The 26,314-nt window shown below is 35.3% G+C and overlaps 1 protein-coding gene across 9 annotated transcripts in view; it reads right to left on the minus strand.

Moving 5' to 3' along the window:
• Positions 1-1,025: 1,025 nt before the first annotated feature.
• aff4 (AF4/FMR2 family, member 4) overlaps positions 1,026-26,314 on the minus strand; it is a 116,198-nt gene continuing 90,909 nt past the window's right edge. For all 9 annotated transcript variants that reach the window (XM_028812761.2, XM_051933976.1, XM_028812759.2 and 6 more), the window contains 8 exons: positions 26,161-26,249; positions 23,233-23,296; positions 22,757-22,893; positions 12,493-12,564; positions 11,780-11,873; positions 9,982-10,025; positions 9,286-9,506; positions 1,026-6,260 (listed from right to left, as the gene is read on the minus strand). In XM_028812761.2, coding sequence (XP_028668594.1) covers positions 6,133-6,260; positions 9,286-9,506; positions 9,982-10,025; positions 11,780-11,873; positions 12,493-12,564; positions 22,757-22,893; positions 23,233-23,296; positions 26,161-26,249 — 849 coding nt within the window. In that variant the 3' untranslated portion in view covers positions 1,026-6,132. The remainder of the gene's footprint in view (positions 6,261-9,285; positions 9,507-9,981; positions 10,026-11,779; positions 11,874-12,492; positions 12,565-22,756; positions 22,894-23,232; positions 23,297-26,160; positions 26,250-26,314) is intronic.

A 26,314-nucleotide genomic window follows, 5' to 3' on the forward strand; every position in this document is an offset into this window, starting at 1 on the left:
TGTAGTACTCAGTTTAATTGTTAAGTGCTGTACATATTCCACATGTTCCAAAATGCCTCAAAAGCCATCAGGATTCTATACACAAGCAATTCTAAATATACAACATGGACGGTCTGATTAATGTTCATCAAAAACACAGGAATTTCATCTGTTGCATGACTGCTAGTCTGCAATCAAAATGAAGACCCTTTTCATATTCTGAATTACAGAGAGCTTTTTCTGAGTAGAGTCAAATCTCCAAAACATTTATGGCTTTGTGATAGTTTACTCAAAGCATCAGGACTTATTTGTGAACACTCAACTCAAATCTTCAGAAGCCTGCTTCCATATTCCAGAGGGCAGTAGTCTTCTGGTTTTTCTTGTGGCATTGCACTTAAAGTTTGTACCCACCTTCTCAATAAGTCTGCCATTTATTTTTAATAAATAAAAATGCCCCCCGGTAGTTTCTCCATTTCCTCAACTAAAGCAAGTAGGGATGTTCCTGCCAAAAGTGTTCGCTAAATTCCAAACAGACATTTATGACAAACGTCGGCAATAGTTCTTTATCTTGCCTTGTGAATACACCTGGTATGCCACACATTACAGACCCTCCACATGCTAGCAAGAGTGCAAGCGAGAGGCTCTGGCCATTTTTAAGGCTGATCTCACAAAATGGGTTAAACAACAATCCTCTCTTCTGACCACATGGTGTCATGCTTTTCCTGGGTCACTTTTGAAATTGACAGATGTCCTTGTATTGATAAGGAATCATTATAGGACAGGTAGAGGTTTAAATTACATTTACTCTACAGACAGTAAAAGACAAAAAAAATTTAAAAAAAAACCTACATTGAACATCTGGTTAAAATTTTTGAAATGTTCAAAAATGTCTAGATTTGTAATAACGCCACCAGTTTGCTGATTTTGTCAGTGCAGCACCAGAAGTGATCATAGAGGCTATATCATGAGCATTTCCTCCCCTGCACCATAATGTAAATAAATTAGCCCTTTTAATACACAATGCATAACACTGGACACAAACAGAGTAAATCCCAAGAATTATAAAGTTTATTAATACAGAAAATCTACTTTAGTTCTTGAACATACAGCAAGTTCCAGTTCTGCATTATACAAAGCATTTTAACAGTTATTATAAAGCTGTATTTTATACATTATTAAAATGTGATACTTTTACCAAATATTTACTTGCTATTTTATTAAAAAATACACAAAATGTGGATTACAGACATTCTAAAAGGTATTACTAGAATTCCAATACAACAAAAATACAAAGAATATACAAGACAGACTCAAAACTCGTTACGGGTTATATAATACTCACAATAAAACACATCTTTTATTTTAAATTACTTCTTTCATATTGCATCCATAATATATATATATATATTTTTTTTAAACAATCCACAGTTTTACTTTGTTTTGAATCAGCTATTGCTGATAATAGTTTTAAGACCAAGAGTTGACAGCCTTGAAACAAACTTGCCTTCCCACTACACTGTGGGAAAGTAAGAGTGTACACTTAAAATGAACATGATCTAAACTTGTTTAAATCACAGAAAAATTACAGCTGACAGTAATTGGTTAAAACATATCTGTCACATTCTGAATAATTCATCAGGTGCCACTCAATTATTGTATCAAAACTTCCATTTAATGGGAGTTTGAAAAAAAATGTAGATATCTTAAAAACACAAACTATATACATTTCTTCAATGCACTTGATTAGGAGAACAAGTTTTTAAAAATAATAAAAAAAGGGTAAAATTCTTAGATACTTTCTAATTACAGGACAACAATCAGGGTAAAAGTTTAAAGTGGAGCAAAAAAGTAAGCTTTTTAGTATTTACAGTTTATTTATAACAGAATATATCATGTGCTACGATTCATGTGGCCATTGAATCAATAAATACTCTTCAAGATTTCAAGTCTTAGACTGAGAGCCCCTGTAATTTATAGTAGAGGCAAAGCATGGCATTTTGTACATAGCTTGTATCTGACAATTAACGTAACTAATTTATCCCTCATAATAAAAATCATAAAAAGTCCAAAGTGTTCTTTTCAGCAACATTATCCAAAACTGAGGTGCTTTTAAGCCTTATAACCACATAAAACGGGATTATACAATAAATAATGGTGAAATACATTACAGAAACATAAATACTCTATAATAAATGCTTTAATATCTGGTGTACTTAGAGGGTATATTACATAATGAGATAATAAATACAAAAACACTGCCATATTTTATTCCACTGTAAATTATAAAATTAAGGTAGAAAATTAGGGAAAATAATAATTAGCTTCAGTAGGCAAAGCAGAGGCTAAGTTTTAAGCATTCACCCCCCAGAAACAGTCTTTGTTGATATGTTGCAAGGAACTGGTCTATTAACCGAGATGACATGATATAAAATTAAAAAAAGGTTAATGTAACTGAACATAAGAACATGATACATAAATGCAGAAATGTCAATGGCATAGCTCTTTTAACCAATGTAGTCTTGCTTGCCTGTGGGATGGACCGATTTCATTTTTGTATATTATTGGTAGTGAAAAGTTCAGGGAAGGACCAGTGGAATCAAATCTTCACTAACAGTATAATTAACGCCCACTTTATCATGTTTTAATTATACTGAATATTTTAAATCAAGTGCTAAAGTAATGCTTTCCTGGCATATTAAAATAGTAATTTGTGTTTCCCTTTTACAAAAAAAAATTGCAGGGTTATCACATCAATAAAATACTAAAAATGGCAAGCTGCATTAACTGCCTGATGTTGAGAGCTTAAAATGAATCAGTCCATTATAAATAGGTCAAGAATTACTTGGAAGCATATACCAGCTGTAGGAGGCTTCTTAACTTGCGATTCATTTCAAAGTTTTGTTTGATAACCCAACCAGAAATTGTGCAACAGAAAAACAGACTGAATTTATACTTGATCATTGCCCTTCAGTTCCAATATGATCTGATATCCATAAATAAAGTGTCCAAAACTGAAATTCACACACAAACCCTAGAGCTGCCAACCAATTACATTCTTGTGCAAAAAGCAGGTACGTGTAATTTGAAAAATGTATTCACTAAGATACTGCTCAACTTGGCTTAAACCTTTCAGAAAAAACATTTCTACATAAACCTGTGAAAATACCTTGATGAGGTCAAAAGGGGCTTCTTCTGGTTTATTTTGTTCAATACTATGCTCTACCCTCCTCTTTGGGAACAATCAACAGTAAGATCACTGAAATACTGTAGCATGAAACAGAACAGAAAGTCGTACTTCGACTTCTAACACATTTACCAAGATAGAGTGTCTGAAAAGTTACACTTTATACAAAGCCCAATATACTGGACGTCTTCCAGATATACACCTTGGCTAACATTCTTACAGGATGGTGTACTTCAGATACACTTATTTGTTAAAATGTTGCATGTGCACAATATTTATATGAATGGGGGGAGATCACTGCATAAAGAATGAGATTTTTTGAATCACTATATATTTTTGCCAACCTCAAGAACTATGATACTTTCTAAAATTGTATTTTCCTTTCCTTGACTAGCATAACTATTTTTAGGTAAGAGATGGCAGTATAGCTCTCTCGACAGTATTGCTCATTAAATACAAGATGGCAGAAGAAAATGGGTCTCAGAATTATTTTATAATCAAATAACATTGTAATAATACAACTTCAAAATCTATAAGTTACACAAGTTTAAACTCTTGAGTATGAGAGGCCTTCATCTGCAAAGAGATGAAATTGTCAACAGATGGTAATGTACTGAGAGAATGCTAAAGTGTTGTTTAATACTCAAGGCATTTGCACTTAAAGCCACACACTGTGTTGTGATTTCTGACCAAATAAGGAATATCCACACCTGCTTGGCTGTGCTGACCAAAGTGCACTTACCTACATGTGTGGCTGTACTTCTTGTTGTAAAATATCTGCAACTGCACTTTGATGCTTTATTGTTATCTGCATGTTTACTTTGCAGAATAAACAGCTTAAAAGGAAAAGGCTACAGAGACCATGTGAAAACACTGCTAAGGAATTGCTAAGCAGTAGAATTGTTCAAACCCCCATCAATATACAGTGCTGCATTTTGTAACTTATCTTTAACTATATAGATACTACTAAGTCACAAAAACATTCTGACATGCAACTTGAGTTAATAAGGAAAAACAATAAAAGAAAATCTTGACAAAGCTGGCGTGTTAGCAATGTTTAACTGCGATGATACACACAGTATTAGTAGCCTGTCAGAGATACAAATCCAGGTAGCGGGGGTTCAAAGCATTAGGCAACCTTGCAATTCCTGCTAAGCTTGTAAACACGCCATATTACTAATATAACCAGGGGCAGAACATTAACTTTACAAAGAGACATTTAACTAGTTTAGTTGCATGTTCTATAAAATATTTTTGAAAGGCTGTCCATGTGTACCCCAAAAATCAAGGGATTAAAATTTAGGAACAATGAAGAAAAGCTTAAAATGCATTTTTGAAATAACTTAAAACTCATTACATAGCACATTAAATGCTTAAAACTACAAATACAGTAATGACCAAAGTATTTTCTCAAGGTTAAAAAACCAAAAAGAATCACCAGTGAGCTTATAAATTGACAGGTCTTCTTGACTTAACTACCACATTTTAAATAAAATGACATGCTGTCAGTAAGACAAGCAGCTGATCAGTCACAAGTTCTGCCATTACTATTTCATTTTTTGTTTATCCATTAAATACTGTGCAGTGTTGTTTATGAACTGACTCAAAATGTAACCTGCACCAAAGATACCGAAAGCTAGCTCCCAATTTAGGGATATATAATTTAGTGTGTATATAAACTTGGGGCCCTCCTACACTGTTCAAGCAATAGACAAATTGACACAAAAAAAGCACTGGCTGTATTTAGTATACAACCACAAATGTATGTTCTACTCTGAAATAAGCATCACCTTATTTGGCTGCTTAGGTGTGCTCAAAGAATGCACACATTATAAATAATAATAAAAAAAAAAAATATGAGATGCGGTCGCCTCTGTGGATATTATTTACAAGGTACACAGAGCCAGATATTAAAGAGAGTGTGTGTGTATTATATATATATATATATATATATATATATATATATATATATATACATACATATATACACATACATACATATACACACACACACACATAAAGCACCTTTGGTTAAAAGAGGTACTTTGGTTAACAAAAGATATTTATCTGAAAACCAAATTAAAAAGCAGCTGAATCATTTTATAGATATTACAGAACTGGGGATAATGATTAAGTTAAACGTATTTAATGGGGATAAAGTTTTTTCCTTAAATAAATAAAATTCTTACCCTGCATGGTCAGATGTTCAGCTATCTAAACCCTGAATAACAATATATTTATAGTGCCCTTAATACTCACCTCAGCCTCTTTTTACATGATATTTTTTACTTAGAATTTAAAAGCAGCATTTTTCAATGTTTCCCTTAACAAGTCATGAGCTATACCTAAGCCTGCATTTGCATTCACGTACAGCACTTAAATACTTTACATAACTTTAAAATGTCTCCCATCATAAACGTCTTTAAAAATACAATAAAAAGAAAACACTTCTGTCTGCAGCTCTAACTGTAAGCACTTAAGGTTTTCTGACATTACTGGTGAATTCAGTGATACTTGGCATGTCTTTATATATGATTAGAGACCACAACAGTAGCAAAATAAATATTTGGGTCTATACCGAAAAATAGATAGATATACTACTATAAATGAAAAACTGACATACTGAACAGGTTTAAGACTGTTCAGTGATGAGCAAAAAGAAACTCAATATTTAGACCCTAAAAATGTAACACCTTCATTAATGTCTCACATTAGAGGAAATGGCTTTAGGCCACAATTTCTATGACCTCTTCCCAACCACAACTCAAAAGGTAGTAAATACAAACTGCACAAAATAGAAATTTCCTTTATCTATAGTATGATTGCACCATTTCTGTTCCTAAGGGCTTTTTTGGCAATATTTGATATAAAAATGGACACAGTGTTGAGGAGAAATCTGAGGCAGTATATATATATATTAAGGAAAAAAACTAAAATGTATTAAAAACAAAGTTGCATTTTCAACTCTTCTACTGTACAGGCTTAGCATCTTGTCGAAGCCAATGTAATCCTTGTCGAGTATATCGCACCAAGTCTGTCATAGTGCTAGTATTGAATATCAAAGGGCCTCTTACTTTATCCAGTTCTGTAAAAAAATCTGAAAGATACAAACATTTTTACAAATGTGTTAGTAACAACATAGTCTACTTTGCAGACCACGTAAATACAGAATATCAGTCTTTCATATTTTACTTACAATATATATATTTATATACATATATATACACACACACACACACACACACACGCGCACACAATAGATGGACTTGCGCACACCAAACCTCTGTTGTCACAGATCCATAAATTATGGTTTACCTGTAATTTATAACTGAATTAAACATTCATCAGAAAGTGATTTCTCTTTTTTTAGGCAACATGGGCAACCTGTATGCATTTTAGAAGCCAGACTGAATGTGTAATGTTTTGTGGCTTTGTGGTTGGCTAGGGTTGAAAAATTTTAGGCAATTAATTTCTTTCACAGATGCTTTTGTCTTTAGATCACTGTGTTTACTTACTATAGATACCTGTATAGAGTGTTATTAAACTATATTAAATGTGATTGACTCATGAAACCAACATTACCTTCTTTTTACATAGTACATCTAATTTACCTATTATGACAAAATACATTAGCACTCTAAAATACACCTAATAATTGAGTGCAAAGTACTACAACCTTCATGGAATTATTAGAGCAGTTTTACACAGTGCATGTAATTAATAAAAGGAACACTTGTGCTTAAATTCCAGTTAGCCAAGCATTCCTCAAAATAGGTCTGCTGAATTTGGGCAAAAATTTACAAAATCAATTCAACAGAGACGGTGAATAAGGAAGAATTGGGTCCACCATTAAGCTGATAATACTTAAACAATTAAAACATTCTGTAACATAACATTTTATTTGAAAAACATTTGAAGTCTAATTTTTTTGAAGATAAAGCAAGAAATGCCACCTTCTGTAATATGTGCAAACACAAATGTACACTGATGTACAAAGCACGTTATGTCAACAATTCCGCCTACCCTCATCAGACTGCATATGATAAGCATAATTATTTTCTTCTTGTTGTTCTTTTCCACAAGCTTCCTGAAGGTGTCCTAGTGCTGCCCCAACTCCCAGTTTCTTGTATTTGTCATTTTTTTTTTTTTTTTTTTTTTTTTTTTAATTCTTTGGTCATGATCATGGACAACATTTAATCTATCTGTTCAGCTTGATGAAAAAATAAATGGATTGTGGCTTAATAATTTTTAAAAAATCCACATTAATAAATACATTTCAAGCAAATGCTGCAATGCACACAATCATGATTATTAGATATGGCTAGATAATTTATACTGTATAATATTAAGTAGTGCTTACAATGTACCCAGGCTTAAAGGGAACACTGCTGCTGACTGTCCCTTCTTTTTCACTATGTAATGCCTATGGAGCATGAAGGGTGCTTGCTGCCTAGAAAGAACACACTATTTTAACATTAACAAAGGATCTATCAAAAAATGGGACAGTACTGTCTGTGAATCTGAAGTTGAAAGTAACAAGAGCAGTGTGTGATCGACAAAATGGCAGTCTGGATTCTGGAATTCAAAGTAAAAGATCTTAATGAATTTAAAACACACACTTAAACAGCCTTCATGAACAAATCTATAAAAAGTTTGAGGACAGTGACATGCTTAAAAGGATAGGCTGTGTTGGTTAACAAACTTGAACACCATCTTAGCAAAAAGCTGCTGTCTGATCACCTCAATCAGAACACAAAGCATACTGGGCACAGCTGTTTTTTTTAATGTCTGGGAGGTTGTTTGAATCCCTTGCCTCCATAAGGTACTGTGAAGTGTCTCATCTGAAATGTAAAATGCTCGCTGCTGCCAATGCAAACAGCACACTTCACAAACAGATGGACATGGCTACAACATGAGTGACACACATCTCTCATATTAGAAAAAGGTTTTCTGTCTCAGCCACGTTATTCAGCCTTGACCACTCCGCTCCACGTAACTCACCCAATCATTACTCCTACTGCGCACATCATCTCTTTGTACCACCCCGTGACACTCTCAGTGCTAACTTGCCCTTCAACACTGTCTGTTACAATGGCAAGGCAGAAAAGCAAATTACCTGTTCAAGAACGTCAAATTTTAGATCGCGACAAGACAGAGTGGCAAGATCTGATAATGAATGTCAAAAAAGGAAAAAAAAAAAAAAGTGTAATAAAAATCAAGAACAAAGAATTGTCCAATAAAGAGAAAAATATCCCAAACATCATGCGAACAGAAATGCAAAAAAGCAACGTTTATAGAATAAGAGAATTAATAATATTGTTTTTGACGAGGCATTAATGTAATTCAGTTTACTTTATTACATTTTACTTTTTTACTACGTTTTAATATTCATTGGTATTTAAAATAGACCGTTGTAGTAAAATACTCAACCGATTTTCTGTCTATAACAACTAAAGACCAAATTGCCTTCCTTCCGTGCCCCACATATTCTTCTATATACCAACACTTAAAATACAATTGCTTTCTCTAACAGAGGGGTGTAACAACGCCCTTCGAACTACTCAGCCGCAAGATAACGGGTGCCCAGCACCTGCCCCTGGTGGTTAGTGAGCAGGGGGACAAGGCCCCCTAGTTTTTTTTTATAAAACATTCAGAAGCTTACTCTCTGTATTGATGGCTGAAGCAAAGACAGCCTTACTGAGTGTTTTATGGGCTATATTTCCTTTGTTATGCATGCTAGGCGCAACATAGATTTTGTTAAACTTAAGCAAATACTTTTAAAGTCAAAGCAAAAACTAAATGAAAAAACAGAGGGAAAAAATCACCCAAATTAAAAAGTAAAAACAAATGTTCAAAATTTCATAAAACTAAAAACATGATAAAATGACAAGAGAAAACAGTATAGGGATAAATACTCAACTAAAAAGATGAAACTAAAATAACCTCACACAGTACTTTGGTAAATGTTCACAAACACATTGAAAAGAAGTAAAAATACTGTAACATTAGACAATATATAACCTAGACAATATTAATATAAGGCCTCAATGGGAACTTTTTGCCATTTTAATCTCAATACTATGATGAAGAAATGCCATTTAAGACATTAACATTATTATTACCTTTCTGCTCCTTTGCCACTTGCTCAGCTTGGTCCCACACTTCTGTAGCATATAAGAAGTTGGAAGTGACCTGAACGTAACTGGCTGCCATCTGGTGAATCCTCTGTGGAATGGTGACAGAAGAAGCACCTCCTGTGGTATTTGAGGCCCCTGATGAGTAGTTTCCAGCACTACCTGGGGATAACTTGGGTGACACTGGGGAAGGCATACCAACTGCTTTGCTGATTTATAAGAATAAAGAAATGTTTTCAGAACAGCCATTAAAGAGTTTTACATTGTAATTGTTATTAAAATGACAAAAATAAAATATTTTGCAAATTTGAATTAAGGAGACAACATTATAAGAAATGTTTATAAAAAGTCATATTTATCATTTCCTTATAAAACATGGGTGCAATAGACAACTATGAAAGAATTTACTAGATAAAAAGACGAAGGCTTCATGATGCAGATAAAACCTCAAACTATCAAACTCCTGCCTGATATGTGAAGGTTTGCTGTTCCTTCATTGCATTTTTTTTAAGCCAAATGTTCCAATAAAAGGTCACAAGACAACAGCAGACAAGACAGGAACCAACTCCAGATACTGTGTATAGCTGTTTAGATTTTATCAACATACTAATGAAATATGAAGCTCTGCAAAAAACATTTTCTTTATCAGACAAGCACATTTATTAATAACAGGAGAATATTTACCTGCCCATTCCAGGTGATGGAGCTTGGTTATTACTGTAGGAATTCTAAAGAGTACAACAGATATAATTGCTCATTTAGCATTTCTAACTTAAACTACCACATTTTATATTAAAAAAATGACCAAATTACATTCTTTATATTTGGCATCATTAGTTTTCAAGTTATATAAACATTAGTGGTTCTTTGCACAATACCATTAACTTTAAGACAGTACTAATGAAAGGAAACCATGATAATGCACAAGTCATCTACAGGCTTATACATTAAACCAAATAAATACACGTTAAGTATTTAACAGAGGCACCTGAAAAGAAATGAAACATTTAAATACACCAGTAAATTCAAGGGGAAGTCATACAGCTAAGGAAAAGGGAATTTATTTGAACTAAACAGTCACTGACAAACAGTATAAAACGAATGCGTAATGAAAAATGTAAAAAAATAAGTGAGAAAATGATGAAATAATATATTCAGGTGTGTTCGGGAACTTGGTATGCAGTTTTGAAATTTGGAGCATTCCAAATGTCAGATGATTAAAGAGGAAAGTAAACAAAATACACAAGATTCACTAATTTCTTTCAAGCTAAATTTGGAACAGTAAACCAATCCATAACAGGTATATAGAAATATATATTTTTGGCCACTGAATTCAAAAATTAAAACTATTTTTGTCCATCATGGAACATTTTATTTGCTATCAGTTTTTTTTATTGTTTCTGCAATCTTATTAAATATCAATGACTTATTTTAATGCTAAGTTGTTTGACTTTAACATTAATATCCATGTTTAGAGCGAAATGGTTATTTTATTCAATAATAAGGTAAGAATATAGCTGGAATTTTCTGTGCATCTTACTGGGTCAGTAGTCAAGACATATAAAACACCCATGTTTTCTCTGTGAGTGGGACAGCAGAGCCAGGAATTTACATCAGGTTTAGAAGGGATAGTCACATAGAAAAAAGCATCATCAGACCAGGCTTGGTGGAGCCAGATGAAGTGCTGCTACCACCACTTCATATTAAATTGGGCGACATCTATTCTACGCATTTGTGATGAAGTTTTTCTGGTTTATGTGAGGCTAAATTGAAAAAGGGCATTTTTGCCAGACCTGATAATAGAAAACTGATATCTGATACAGAAATTGACCTGGAACGAGAGGCTTGAGTGTCATTGAAAGCAGTTATTTGTAAGTTTTTAGGTAAACAAAATTCTAAACAAATTGTGAAAAATTTAATAGTTACGTTTAAAGAATTGGATTGCAAAATGACTCAATGTTCACATTTTGGATTTGCATTTAGAATTTCTCCCTAAAAATCTTGGAAGTGGTGAACAAAAAGGGTAAAACAAGGATGTAGAAAGAAGGCACCGGGAACATCACTATGATCACAGACTACTGCTGGATGATTTAAAAGGGACGTACCATAAAAAGTGTACAAACGGACCACCAAATAAAGTTTTGGATCAAATAAAACTAACAAAAAGGAAAGGTTATTTGTTTTATGTGCACAGACAGGCATGACAGCACTAGATATTTTTCATATTGTATATGAACATACCGACATAAAGCATTGTAAGAGGTATTATACCTGTATATGTAATGCCTGAAACTGACAAAAGGTAGAACCACAAGGTGGTACAGGGGTCCATTTAGACTTAAAACTAAAGTTGTCTTACAAAAATTTTATAAAGTGAACATAGACTATTTTTGCAATTATTTTATTTTGCAGTTTAATGATTTTCTTCAACTTTTCATAAAATCCATCATTCTCAAAGGACCAAATTTGCATATAAACTTACTTTCAAGTGTTCAGTTAGTGTTTTGGAATATTTCAGTGCACTCTCTTTCCTTAGCTTAAACAGTCTCAAGTAGAGAAGAGATTGACATCTAAGACTGAAAAAAAAAAAAAAAAAAAAAAAAAAATCATAGAATGGCAAATTATGAGCCAAAGCCTAAAAAGGATGTCTTACAGTGCTGATATTGTAAACAGCCAAAGATTAGCTACTATATAATGCATCTATTTACCCATTTTCTGAAGATCTTTCCCCAAATTAAAAGGTTGAAGTAGTATTAAAAAAAATAGATCCATATACTTGATTTGTGTCGGGGAGTGTATTTTCCAGGTGTTATATACTAAACCTAATATACTCCCACTTGCCAAAAAAAAAAATTTTTTTCAATCACTCTGCATTTTTTTCAGGGAAGAACACATCTATATACAGTTAATACTTCGAATTTAACAGTAAAACACTCAGCTAAATCCTTTATAGCAGATGCAAAATGTATTAATCTTACGCAAAGGTAGCAATAGTCTGTTTTATTTCATTCATAGTTGAATGAAAGCCATAGTTTACAACTATAAAATTTTCTCTGAACAATGAAATTATACTAAAACAAACTAAAAGCACTAAAAACTGCATAATCTAAATTTTAACACCAACAATTTTTCAAAATATGAACCAAAAACTATTTGAAAGTGTAAATATCTCTTAAGGCCTAAACAATGACTTACCATAGCACAGCCAGCCGTTTGTCAGCAGATGTAGCATCAGGAGCCATGTGACTCTTTAACTTCATAGTATATCTATAAGGAACAAGAAGAAGATGGGGAGAATTTTTTTTTTTATTAAAAGATCTTTTCATTATATACTTATAATTTTAATTTAATATTTTGCTTTATTTTTTTTTTCAATAAAGGCTAAAGACAAGAAGAAACCTTTGCACAATCCCTTACAAAAAGGGATGGATTCATTCACAAACCATGCCCCAAACCACTGTGTGTTCAAGTCTTGCTCAGTATTTTTTTCTCTCCAATTTATCAATTGTTTTGTGCTATTGTTAAGAGTTTATTTGCCCATTTTTTCTTTACTTGACTCTCACTTTTACAGTATTAAAAAAATATCATGAAAAGCTGATGATCCAACATGAAGCTGTGTGATGTAAGTGAAGCCAAATTTGACAACTATGGGTATTGATCTCGTCACCTAGAGCAGGGGTCCCCAACCTCCGGTCCGCGGCCCACTACCGGTCCGCAGCCGTCTGACAGCCGGGCCGCGAGAGAACTGCCAGCAACGGCGACTCACTCAGACTTTTCCGAACGCTTGGCGGGCGGGGCTTTGCACCGGTGCAGAGGGAGAAGAGAGACTGTTGTAATAGTCTCTCACCTCGAAGTATTTTTATGGTCCCGACAGTTTCCCCATATGACATGAGTCTGTAGAAATCACATTACTACGAAGTACATTCAACAGATGCTTTCATTACAACGTAGTGACCTTGAAATGCTTGAACGAATCATCCACAGAGCAGTTAGATCTGTGGTCGCAGCTCAGTTGTGCACGTTTGCACAACGATCCCCAAACAGAAACATTGTAAAAAAAATCTCTTTCTTCGAACTCTCCTCGTACTGTTTTTTTTTTGCTGTTTTTGTTTTCTGTGGTTTTCATTGATTCCTTTTGCTTATTGCTTGTCAACATTTGAAAAACATCCATTGGAATTTAACTCATTGTCACCCTCCTATAGAAACGGCAGACACGAAAAAAAGATTGCAGTGGTAATGTTTGTGATGTGCAATCTGTTGGATTGGCAAATGTAAAGCATATGTCTTTGTTATATGCAAAAAAAGAAGAAAAATCTCAGATTGCAAACGTATGCGAACTGCTTAATAACTTTAATAATAATAGAAATGTTATGTAAATTGTGTATAGCATCAAGTCACTGAAACTTCTGGGATACTGATCTGGTCAGTTAAGTAGCAGAGGGGGTTGTTAATCAACTTCAGCTTTTATGTTGTTAATGACCTTCTCTGATTACACAGCACATTCCCCCATCTTCATGAGCGCTTGCTAAACTTATTTCAGATCTAAACCTTGCACACTCCTTTAGGTTATTAAATCCCTCAGCTAAAGAATTATCTTTCTTTTCCCCTCATTTCAAGTCTTTCTCCAGAATGGATTATATGTTAATTTCAAAATTTCTTGCTCCTCACACAATGAATGCATCTCTATCTTCGTCTTCTTTGTACAACCACCACTGGGTAAATTTAAAGTTTTATCTCCATCTATCCTCCAAGCCACCCTGCTGGTGCTTTAATACTTCTCTACTTTAAAATGCAGAGTTTATTGAACAAACCTCCACTAAACTTGAGGAATTTATAGCACTGAACAAAGACTCTGTTCAGGACCCTACTTATGTTTGGCTGGCTATTAAAGGGCATATCCAAGACCCGAATGTTGGCTTTGCATCCAATATAGCCCGTACGGCACTCAGGAATATTAATCTGGAGAATCGTTTGAATAATCTGGAGAATGCACATCTGCATATCTCTGATCCAGCACATAAGCTAAAAATTACACAAACCAGAGCTGAGTTAAATGACCTTTCTTAAGAGACACGCAAAATTTAAAACTCATCGCACACGCACCTGTTACTATCTGTGTGGTGCTAAACTGAGCAAGTTGATAGCACTTACTGTAGATTACGCAGGTGTGACTCATTAGCCTATATAGCCCAAATTAAACTGAAATCTGGTAATATCACTAACCAACCAACAGAAATTAAGACTTTAACTTGCCTTTTATTCATAAATTTTCACTTCTGGTGAACACCCATCAGCAGAGGCAATGGATGTTTTTTTCAAATCTAATGATTTGCCAGAACACAGACAAACTGATGTGGTCCATTTGGCAGCCCTGGTCTCAAGAGAAGAAATCAAAACCGCTTTAAACTCTCTTGCAAAAAACAACAGGTCCTGATGGTATACAGCCTGAAGTATATTCAGCATTTTGGCCACAAGAATCAAGGTCACGGTTTCAAATGATTAACATCTCTCTCCTCAACTAATCTAAACTCCAATATAAATTCTTCCATTATATTGCTCCCTAAACAAGACAAAGATCTTATTATGCTATAGCTATCGTCCACTGTCACTCATGAACTTAGACGCTAAGCTATTAGCCAAAGTTCTGGCTCAAATGCGTGACTCTGAAACGGATTCATTCTGACCAGTTCGTCTTTGTGGTGTCTCGTTATGCAGCAGACAGCATACACCAGCTTCTGCACATTTTATGTGTGGCACCTTCATGTTTGGCCCCGGTCGGACTCGTCTCACTTGATGCTGAAAAGGCCTATGACAGGATGTACTGAAAATTTTAGTGGAGACTCAGGAGTAAAACAGGGCTTGATACTGTATTTACCAATGTGATTAAGTAGTTATACATGCCCTACAGCAGGCATGCGCAACCTTTCCGCTATTGACGGCCGCACTACAGACTTTTTACTTTAATAACGGCCGCACTACAGACTTTTTACTTTAATAACGGCCGCCAGTAAGTCCAAGTAAACTTAATAATGTTTTATGATTTATGTAAAAATTTACAGATTACACATTAAAACAGAGTATGATATATCTGACAATATTCAATTTACTGGTCTACATATGTAAAAAAATGTCTACGAAACGTCATATAGGACAAAAAACCTTTACAGCAATTGTTTCAGGAAGTTTGGAAAACATCGCCATTAATGGCTTCCTTGCTCTTGCATGTTTGCAGACAGACTTGCAAAGTCAGGGGACTCGCTGGAGACCATTAGCCGTATTCCAGACTCTAGATTGCTGTCTACCAATCGGGTTCGGTACTTGTTTTTCAGATATTTCATTCTGGAAAACGCTGCTTCGCACATATGATGACCGTTTGCTAATGGCGATAGGCAGTGTATGGACTTAGCCACAAGGCCGTACAGGCGTACACTCCCATTTCCTTCTCAGTTCCATATTGGCTAGCCGCTAGTCACGTGACTTCACATGTACTCCTGGGTGTCAGCCCATTTCAACCGAACTTAATATTCAAGTAAGCAAATCGGCTTTCGGCGTCACCATACCGACCCGGCCGACAAAGATTCCGCGGCGTTGAGACCCCTTACTCGCTGGAGTCCAGAGACCCTACACCTGCACGGCCGCCATTACGTACACTTTAATATACACGTCCACGGCCGCCAAAGTCCTTGCCCACGGCCGCAGGTTGCGCACAGCTGCCCTACAGCTTCTGTTTTAACAAATTCAGATCTGTCATGCTCCTTTCCTGTGTTTAGGGGCGCTAGGCTGGCCTGTCAGTTATCACCACTGCTTTTCATTACCTTGCTTGAGGCTTTAGCCGTCAAAAAGGGTGTCCCAAAATTCACGCAAGAAGTAACTTTGATAGAGAACACAGGTTTTTAATTAAAAATTGTAAATTTTTAATTGATTCATAAAGTATACAGTATAGGGTTATGTATGGAATAGCATATCGGGTAAATGGCCTCCACGGCTTTGCTGACACATACGCACTCTTTTGTCGAAATTTTCCATGACCGTTTTGCATAAATGTGGCTGAATTTCGTTGATACAGCTCTCAATTTCCTCCTTCAAGGCGTGGGTGGTCATGGGCTTGATGGCATAAACCTTAGACTTCAAAAAACCCCAAAGAAAAAAGTCCAACGGCGTTAATTCGCATGATCTGGGTGGCCAATTCTGATCACCAAAATGGGAAATTACACGACCAGGAAATGACTCATGCTGTAATTGAATTGTTTCTCGGGCTGTATGGCATGTGGCACCGTCTTGTTGAAACCACATGTCGTCCACATCCATATCTTGCAATTTAGGCACAAAAAGCTGGATTATCATGTCGCGATAGTGAGCACCATTAACTGTTATTGCCTGACCAGCCGCATTTTCGAAGGAGAATGGTCCGATGATGCCTCCAGCCCAGAATCCGCACCAAACAGTGACATGTTGTGGATGCATTTGTTACTCAACAATCACTCGTGGATTTTCTGAACCCCAAATTCAACAATTTTTACGATTAACAAAGCCATCAAGATGAAAATGAGCCTCATCGATGAAGATGATTTTGTTCGAAAAAAATCAGCATTCACTTGGCTGTTGGTCCAAAATCCATTCAACAAACTCTCTTCACTGTGCGTGGTCAGTAGGCTTCAGTTCTTGACTCAATTGAACTTTGTAAGCATGAAGATGCAAATGAATGCATGAAGATGCATGAATTCTGGTACACCGTCTATATATGCTGATGACATTCTGCTGTTCCTAGAAAACCACATTCCTCGCATTTTAACATTCATTCGCAAATACCAATATTTATCAGGCTACAAAATCATCTGGAGTAAATCTGCGCTACTCCCCATAAATCAAGCCTTCTTTCTCTTTCAAATACTTAGGAATCACCATTACTGATATTGAACGGCCAAACTTCCACACAGTGTTTAATGAAGTAAAATAATCAATGTACTCCTGGAACAACCTCTCTCTCTCTCTCATTTGGCAATCATTAAAATACTATCCCGTTTAAACATTGGCAGCTCAAAGCTCCCCACCTTTCTTCTTTTTTTGGGATCCAGGTCAGATCCAGGTATCAGCTCCTTTCTATGGAGTGGCAAAAGACCTGCTATCAAACACTCCTTTTTGATTAGATCCAGGATGGACAGAGGTATCTCCCTACCAGATATTGAAATGCATCACTGGGCATATGTTCTTTGCCCATTATCCCTATGGCTGAACCCACCACTTTCCCCCACCATCTTGGCTATTTACAGCAACAAATCTAATTTCCCCGCATACTCTGCATCATCTACTATTTATTAGATTTTAAACAAATAAGGGAGCAGACAAATAAAATCCTCTCATAAATTATGCTTTGCATGTTTGGCATGAAGTGGAAAAGCACCTTGGTTCCGCACCACACTGGCACTCCCTCACACCATTGTTTTACAATAGCTCTCTCTACATTGGTGGGCGACCCATCTCTTTCCCACTTTGGGCTTTTAGTGGTATCTGCACACTCTGCGATTTGTTTAATGAAACTGGGCTTGCCTCTTTTCAGACTCTGAAATATTTTATTCCTCCTTCCTCTACAGTTTCTTGCTTCTTGTGGATGCATTCTATGCATAGTACTGCTGGGTGAGTTCTTACTTGCGGTCTTCTCTTGCAAAGACAAGGGTCAGGCTCCTGAAACTTAACAAAACCTCAAACTTTTCTGATAAGTTGATGGGAGTCTCAGACTGGTTAAAGTCACTGGGGATATCAAACCACACAACCGGATGTCAGTAGACAGTGGTGCAACGGACTTCATTTCCTAAGTCTTAGCAAGTCTAAGTCTGTAACTGCTGAAAAAACTGTGTAGTGCGACAGCACCTTAGAACGATGAAAACCATTTTCCTCAGCATGCAGGTTACATTAATAGTCATTTGTGAACTATCCTCACATGAATGGATCTATTTTTTTCTTCAACTGAAGGAAACACCACTCCAAGTTGGCACCTACCTTGCTCTTAATGTTGTCTGGATATGCTCCATTGTTGTGATTCTTAAGAGGCATCAGACAATCTATGGCCAGAGTTCATGGCAGTGAGACAACCATTACTCTCATTGTCCAAAGAAATAATTGAACTTGAGGCTGAATTTACTTACAGAAAAGTTAGCTTGTTTATCAGCTCAAACTGTGCAAAACATTCAAATAAAAAATCTGAGAATGTATGAATACTATGCAGTATGATACTGTTCAAAACAACCAATCATTTAAGGCAGAAAAGTTCTTCTCTGTTGTACCTCTACATAACCACCTTTTTCCACTGTCTCAACCATATACACGATTCAATGTCTGGAAAATGTCCAGGATTAAAACAGTTAAACTTTTTCATAGATGGTGTCTTTGCATCCTACAAACAATTACGCTTCAAATACAACTTCTCTTCAACACAAATTCCCCCACTACTTTCAAGCTAGAAACTTTGCTAAACAGAACCTTTCCAATTTTCCTCACATTCCACCTTGTTCTATTCCAGTAAAATTATTAATCAGTCTTGAAGACTGAGCATCTCTACAATTTATAAAATATTTTAAAGTCTTCCTTTTAAAGACCCCAATGTATACTGGAGAAAGGATCAGTCACTCAATATTTCAAAAAAGGAGATTGGCTTCTGCTGCCATACTGTAAGAAGAACAGATACATTTCAAGCATGTGCCATTGAAGCAGGCACAAAGTTGCAATATAAAACTGAGGTCTGAATTTAGACATTGACCACCAGTCATTTATAAATAAACTAGCAAAATACCCACGCTTCGCAGCGGAGAAGTAGTGTGGTAAAGAGGTTATGTAAACATATATATACATATAAATATACACATCCATATTATTTATTTATTTTATATATATATATATATATATATATATATATATATATATATATATATATATATATATATATATATACACACACACACACACACACACATATATCAACATATATACACATACATATACACACATACATATATACATATACACATACATACACAGTGCGTTGTAACACGGGCTGTAATTGTTACATGGGAGGGAGACGACAAATCACAGCTTCCCGCTTTCTAATCGGGCCTGTGATTGGTGCTTTGACTGATGCCCAGATCCCACAGTATGTCCCCTTAGGAGAGGCGTTAGGCAAGTGTAATTGAATAGCGGTGCTGCAAGTTTAGCTTTACACCTGTTTTTAAGGCTTATTGACTGAAAGGGGCTTTCATGAAAAAACTTAGGGCTTTGCTACAGGATACACCCTCCACAAGTTAAGGAAGTAAAAATAAAGGTATATATTTCTGTTTTATTTAAACTTTTTAAGTTTGTATGCGGGCGGCATGGTGGCGCAGTGAAAGGTGCCAGTTAGGAGACCCGGGTTCGCTTCCCTGCGTGGAGTTTGAATGTTCTCCCTGTGTCTGTCTGGGTTTCCTCCGGGTACTCCGGTTTCCTCCCACAGTCCAAAGACATGCAGGTTAGGTGCATTGGCGATTCTAAATTGTCCCTGGTGTGTGCGCCCTGCGGTGGGCTGGCACCTTGCCCGGGGTTTGTTTCCTGCCTTGTGCCCTGTGTTGGCAGGGATTGGCTCCTGTATTTAGGATATAGCGGGTTGGATAATGGATGGATGGACATTTGTATGCATAGCCCCATTTGCCCGTTTTCATTTTTTTTCAGCAAACCCGGAGCTTGTCAGTTCAAATCCTGGTACTGACACCACTGTGTGACCCTGAGGAAGTCACTTCACCTGCCTGTGCTGCAAAAAACAAAAGTAATGTAACAAATTGTGCCTCACATGTTGCAAGTTGCTGGAATAAAGGCATAAGTCAAATAGATAAATATGTATTATACACATAGGAACTATTCATTTATTTTCAGTTAAGTCATCTGTAGCAAACCTTTATAAATGAGGGTTTCTCCTTTTTAGATAGTGCAAACTGTTTCTTCTTCATTGAGGTTTTCTCTTGGAGAGCTTTTTTCATTTCATTGAAAATTAAAGCAGCAGCTGCCAAAATATGTAGCTTTCTGATTAATTTTTCAACATTGTGTAAAATAACTTTATAAAGTAACATAAAAGGTTTAAATACTGGTTATCCTTTTACACTAAAATATTACTAAAGAGATACAAAAAAAGTAAAATGTATATGTTGTTTTTCTTTAAGGAGATTAAATATTACTGAAGAAAAAAAAAAAAATAAACAGCCAAATGGAGCTATGCATACGAACTTAAAAGGTTTAAATAAAACAGAAATATATACCTTTTATTTTTACTTCCTTAACTTGTGGAGGGTTGTATCCGGTAGCAAAGCCCTAACTTTTTTCGTGAAAGCCCGTTTCAGTCAATAAGTCTTAAAAAGAGGTGTAAAGATATTGATAATATGCTACGCAAACACACCAAGACATGCAATCGTTTAAATCAAGGCGCAAGTCGAAAAACACCATCCGATACTATTAGTTAACGATTAACACATTTCTATATGTATTGTAAGCATACAATACAACTGATATGTTGCCCTTATTTATCTGGTGTACCGACATTTTTGCGCGTTTAACGGCTGAAATCTAACGTGGTTTGTGCCCTTCAGAATGAAAACAGTTTGCATTTACCTTTTTAATAAAAAGCGAGCTTTTAAGCCTGAGAAATCACCCCGTAAATGCACACGTTTAATTCTTTATCACTTCAAACAACTGAACTATCCAGAACATTTCAGGCATACATCCAGCATTCAAACTATGTATAAAAAGCACAACTGTTAAAGGAATTCAGCATTTCTTAATTGAAAATGTTCCTTTAATCCTCAACATGTCTCAATGAGTTGTTCTGGTGGTTTTACTTGACGTTTTGATCTTCTGGTTAATTGTGTTTGCAGTTGAGATGTTCTTTCCTGATTTATACTTGTTTTCTCGTTAATATTTGTTTCGCTGGTGTTAGTGTTCTGATTAGAGGTTATTGGTGCTTTGACGTCTCGAAGGTTTCTTCGTAGAACAGCTCCTATTACGCAATTCCGTCACATACTGGTCTATTGTTTCTCCGCTTTTCTGGAAACATGTAAAAAACATGTGCCGCTCAAACGTCACATTGCGCTTTGGGTTGCAATACGTTTCGAATTTTTCAACTATTTTGTTCAATTTCATATTGTCTCCATCTTCTTCAAACTGAAAATTGTTATACACATCTAGCGCCTCTTCGCCAATTACATGTAGAAGCATAGACGCTTTCATTTTTTCACTTTTCCTATCTGCTTCAATCGCAGCAAGATACAACTCGAATCTCTGTTTAAATCTTTTCCAATTTTCAGCTACATTTCCCTTTAACTGGAGATTTGGTGGGGGCTGCAATCCTTCCATATTTTTTTTTCTCTTTTGCTAGAACGTCTTAGCGCTTTCTGACCACGTTTTCAGGTTACTCACAGACACGAGACTCGTTCAAAAGCTGAACCTCTTCTTCACATTCCTCTTCCAATCCGCCACTTCTGACACCATGTAGTGATCTTGTTAGGTTCGTAGTTTAATCAATACACAGGATTGAAAGATATAATAACTTTTTAATAGACAGACTTTAGAGACATTTACTGTACAAGTTACTACTCGTCCTTTAGTTCACGCCCATTCTCCTACTTGCATCGGCATTCACAGGCATTACTAATCATTCTGTAAGTATCCCTTAATAGACCTTACTAATCAACTATCATTACAAAATCCAATGTGGTTTGTGCCCTTCAGAATGAAAACAGTTTGCATTTACTTTTTTAATAAAAGGCGAGCTTTTAAGCCTGAGAAATCACCCTGTAAATGCACACGTTTAATTGCACATGTGTTAATATGTATGCTTACACAGTATTAAACCCACCAAGACATGGAATGGTTTAAATTAAGGCGCTGCGCTACCTTCTTCCAGATCGGCCCCAAGGCGTTTCACGTGATTACGTAGGAGGCGTGAGGACGCAATACGCGACTCCGCCCCCGTCCATTACAGTATATGGACAAAAAAAGAGGTTCCAGTTATGACCGTTACGGTTTGAATTTCGAAATGAAACCTGCCTAACTTTTTTAAGTAAGCTGTAAGGAATGAGCCTGCCAAATTTCAGCCTTCCACCTACACGGGAAGTTGGAGAATTAGTGATGAGTCAGTCAGTCAGTGAGGGCTTTGCCTTTTATCAGTATAGATACACAATATTTATCTAAACAAAAGGTGAGAATTCAGTGGATTTCAATTATTTTCTTCCGAATTCCATATTTGAAATAATGTGAAACTAAGTGAGCAGACCTTTATGTTACTCCATTTTTCTTTCAATACCTCATTTTAATGTTATTTTAATAGGTTCATAATATTGTCTAATTTATAGTGCAACCCTTAATTGCATGAGCTAGCTAACCAACCAACCAAAAACATGTCACTACCTTAATATACCAATAAAGACTGTTAATCAAAGTATCTTACTTGATAAGTTCGACTGTTTCTGCATACATTGGAAAAGGAGACTTTGCTTCTTGGGCACTTTTTTCAAGTGCATTTCCACATTCAATGAAAGAAACTACTGCATCCAAATAGTAGACCGCTTTATCAAACCTGTCAACCTGCATTTAAAAAATAATATAAGCAATAAAGGTCCTGTTACAGTTCAAACGATAATGTGCACATACATTAAATAAAAAAAACTTATCTTTAACATATTTCAAAAATGCACATATACAACATTCACTGAACATCTTACCAAGTCTTACTTCTTATACTGTTGTAATAAACGCATTTTAAAATTCTAAATGTTAAAACAGAGCATACAATTAATGTAACTGTAATCCAAAATTTAAATTTAAGAGACGAACCACTAATCTGACAATAAACCTGGATTAAAATGCATCAAAAAAAAACCAAAAAAAAAAAAACCAGTATTTTGAATTAATCTTTTGTCTTACCAGAGCATCTGCATTATGTTTCAGCTTCTTGGCTTCTTGCAAATAATGATCTGCAGAATATACTCTGTAAAAATAAATATTTTCACTTTAATCGTGTTTTATATATTATATCAAACCATATTTAGGATCAAATGTGCTTCATAGAAAAAGAAACCAAATTAAATTCCATATTACGGTAGAGAAGTATGATTGTAATTTACAGCATTCCAGACAAGGGGAGGTAAAAACCCAAGCATACATGCACACATACACGGTTATTGGCAAGGCTGGTAAAGGTGAAAAACCTGACCTTTAATTGATGTAAAATTTATTCTGAGAAAAAATAATCCATCAAGAAATAATAATTCTTATGAACAAAGTGTAACTGAAGCATTTTCCCCCATTTGCACCTAAGTTTTTCAAGTTTTACATTTTGTAAAAAAAAAACCCTTTGAAGAGTGATCCATGACTTCCTTTCTCTTGTTTATAAATTTAAAGGGGCACAGAGAACAAAATTCCCTTATTCATTCATCAACAACAGATAGATAAGAGAAAACAAAACTCAAATGAGAAAGAGGGATGACCTTCAGAAGTCAAGGAATTGTTACATTAAAAAAAAAAAAAAAAAAAGACTATTGGCTGAAGACACTCATATCTACAATTGGGGCAATAATTAACAAGATCACATCAACTGGAACTGTTACTAACTTGCCTGGAAGAGATCCCACATTTATTCTACCCTGACATACTGTGAGCAAGTTAGTAAGAGGTTATATATATTTATATAAAATTATAAAAAAAAAAAAAAAAAAAAAAAAAAAAAAAAAAAAAAAAAAAACAGTATAACTGCTGGAGAAATACGTAAAAAAAGCAGCACCCTTGGGTCACCAAGTCTCAAAAACTACAATCAGACGTTACCTCAATGCCAACAAATTATATGAAAGGAATGCCAGAAAAAAACCTATCCTGTTATTTAATCACAAATGTGTCTGGAGTTTGCTAAACACTGCTGGAACTTTGATTGGAACCATGTTCTATGGTCAAACAAAAAGTAAACTGAGCATTTTGGAAACACACACTACAGGTGGGTATGACGCAAAATGAAAGATGGATATACCAAAGAGAACATAATCCCCACTGTCAAGTATAATGCATGCTCTGTGATGTTGTGGTGCTGTTTTTCCTCCAAAGGCCAGGAGAACCTTGTTGGGATACATGGTATCATGGACTCAATGAAATATCAAGAGAGATTTTAAAATTTCAATCTGGCGGATTCCGCCAAGAAACAAATTGGGTCATTGGTGAATCTTCCAGCAGGACAGTGATCCAAAACACATGTCCAAACAAAACAAAAATGGAACATAAAAATCAAGCTTCTGCCAGGGACAGTCCCTGAACCTAAACCCCATTGAAAACTAGTAGGGTGAGCTGAACATGAGAATGCACAAAAGAAAGCCTAGGATCCTGGATGATCTGGAGAGAATCTTGTAAATAGAAATGGTTTCAGATTCCCTGCTCTGTATTCTTTAACCTGTTTGGATGTTATAAGAAAAGTAGGGCTACAACAACTAATCGTCATAATCGATAATAATCGATTATTAAAACCGTTGGCAACAATCACTTTCATCTTTTAGTTAATTATGTTATCAGGCTGAGAACGCTTTGCCACTCAAATGCATAGATGCACAAACATTTCATTAGAAAACATACCATTACAGGCTCTGTGGAAGAGGAATGCTTACCGTCATCCCAGTAAATTGAATGTTACTTCAGCAATATTAGATGTAGATATTTGAACACAAAGTTTCTAAGCTAGGCATAAAGACATGACTTTTTGTTTGAAGTGAGGAATAATTCGTTTCAAAGTCCAGCACTCTACAATGTGAATAAAACACTAGCATGTGACAGAATTTTATGATAGGCAAAAAAAAAAAAGTCTTTAGTAGCTAGCAAACAGATTTTCACTTGCCATATTTGATTTCTCCCCCCCCCCCCTTTTTTTTATTTTGTGGTCACTCAGCACTATTATGGTGCTGCATTACAAAAAAAAAAAAATATAGTCATAAAGGTGCAACAGACTCTTCTGTGGTGGTCAGAATTTACATGATGCTTTGCCAGTAAACCGTCTCTTTCACAGAAACTGAAAACAACCTTTTAACTTAAATTACATGTTTTGACTTGTGTGGTTTAATAAGATTCTGAATACATAAGCCATATTGCAAGTTTAGTTAATTTATTGAAAAATGTTGTTAAGGAAATCTTGTGTATTCATTGTACAATCAGAGCCAGAAGTGCTACTAAATATTTTATTTCTATAAATTAATTATTTACTTTCAATTATACAAATTTGTACAAAACCTATAATTGTAAAAAATATCTATAAGTAATTCATTTTTTAAAGAAAACATTTTTGAAAATGTTATATAAACCTATTTGGTGAAAAGTTCAATTTCAAACACTTTTAATTAAAAAAAACTAAACCAAATAATCGATTAATCAATAAAACAATCGCCAATTGATTATCAAAATCATCATTAGTTGCAGCCCAAAAGAGAAGACTCTGCTGTTTAATTGGCAAAGGAGGGTTGTACAAAGTATTAAAGGCTTGGGTGCCACAAGTCAAGTCATGTGTGGTTTTGTTAAAATTAATTTCTTCAGGAGATGTGTTCTCAGAATAAATTCACTTCATTGAAAAGTTTTACTTCTCTCTTTTTTCAGTGTGAGATTAAGATAATTCACCAAAGGTGATTTCTGTATAATCTTATTTACTCATCTTTACCAGATATGCCTATAACTGTGAAGGAGACTACATGCATGCATGCATGCACACACACACACACACACACACACACACACACACACACACACACATATCTGTATATACACACGCATATACACATTTTTGGGAGGGGGTGAGGTTAAAGGGGTGGCTTAATATGTTAACCTCACCTGTCTTCAAATGCTAGCTTCGATCTTCTAGACTTCTCTGAAGTAGCAAGAGGAAGAGAATGGTTTTCAGAATTTTTTGAAGTCTTCTCCTAAAATTAAATGTGCAGTTTAAATACATTTGAGAGCCTCAAATTCAAAGACCTATTGCACTTAT

Source organism: Erpetoichthys calabaricus, chromosome 11, assembly GCF_900747795.2.
Source record: "Erpetoichthys calabaricus chromosome 11, fErpCal1.3, whole genome shotgun sequence".
Lineage (NCBI taxonomy): Eukaryota > Metazoa > Chordata > Cladistia > Polypteriformes > Polypteridae > Erpetoichthys > Erpetoichthys calabaricus.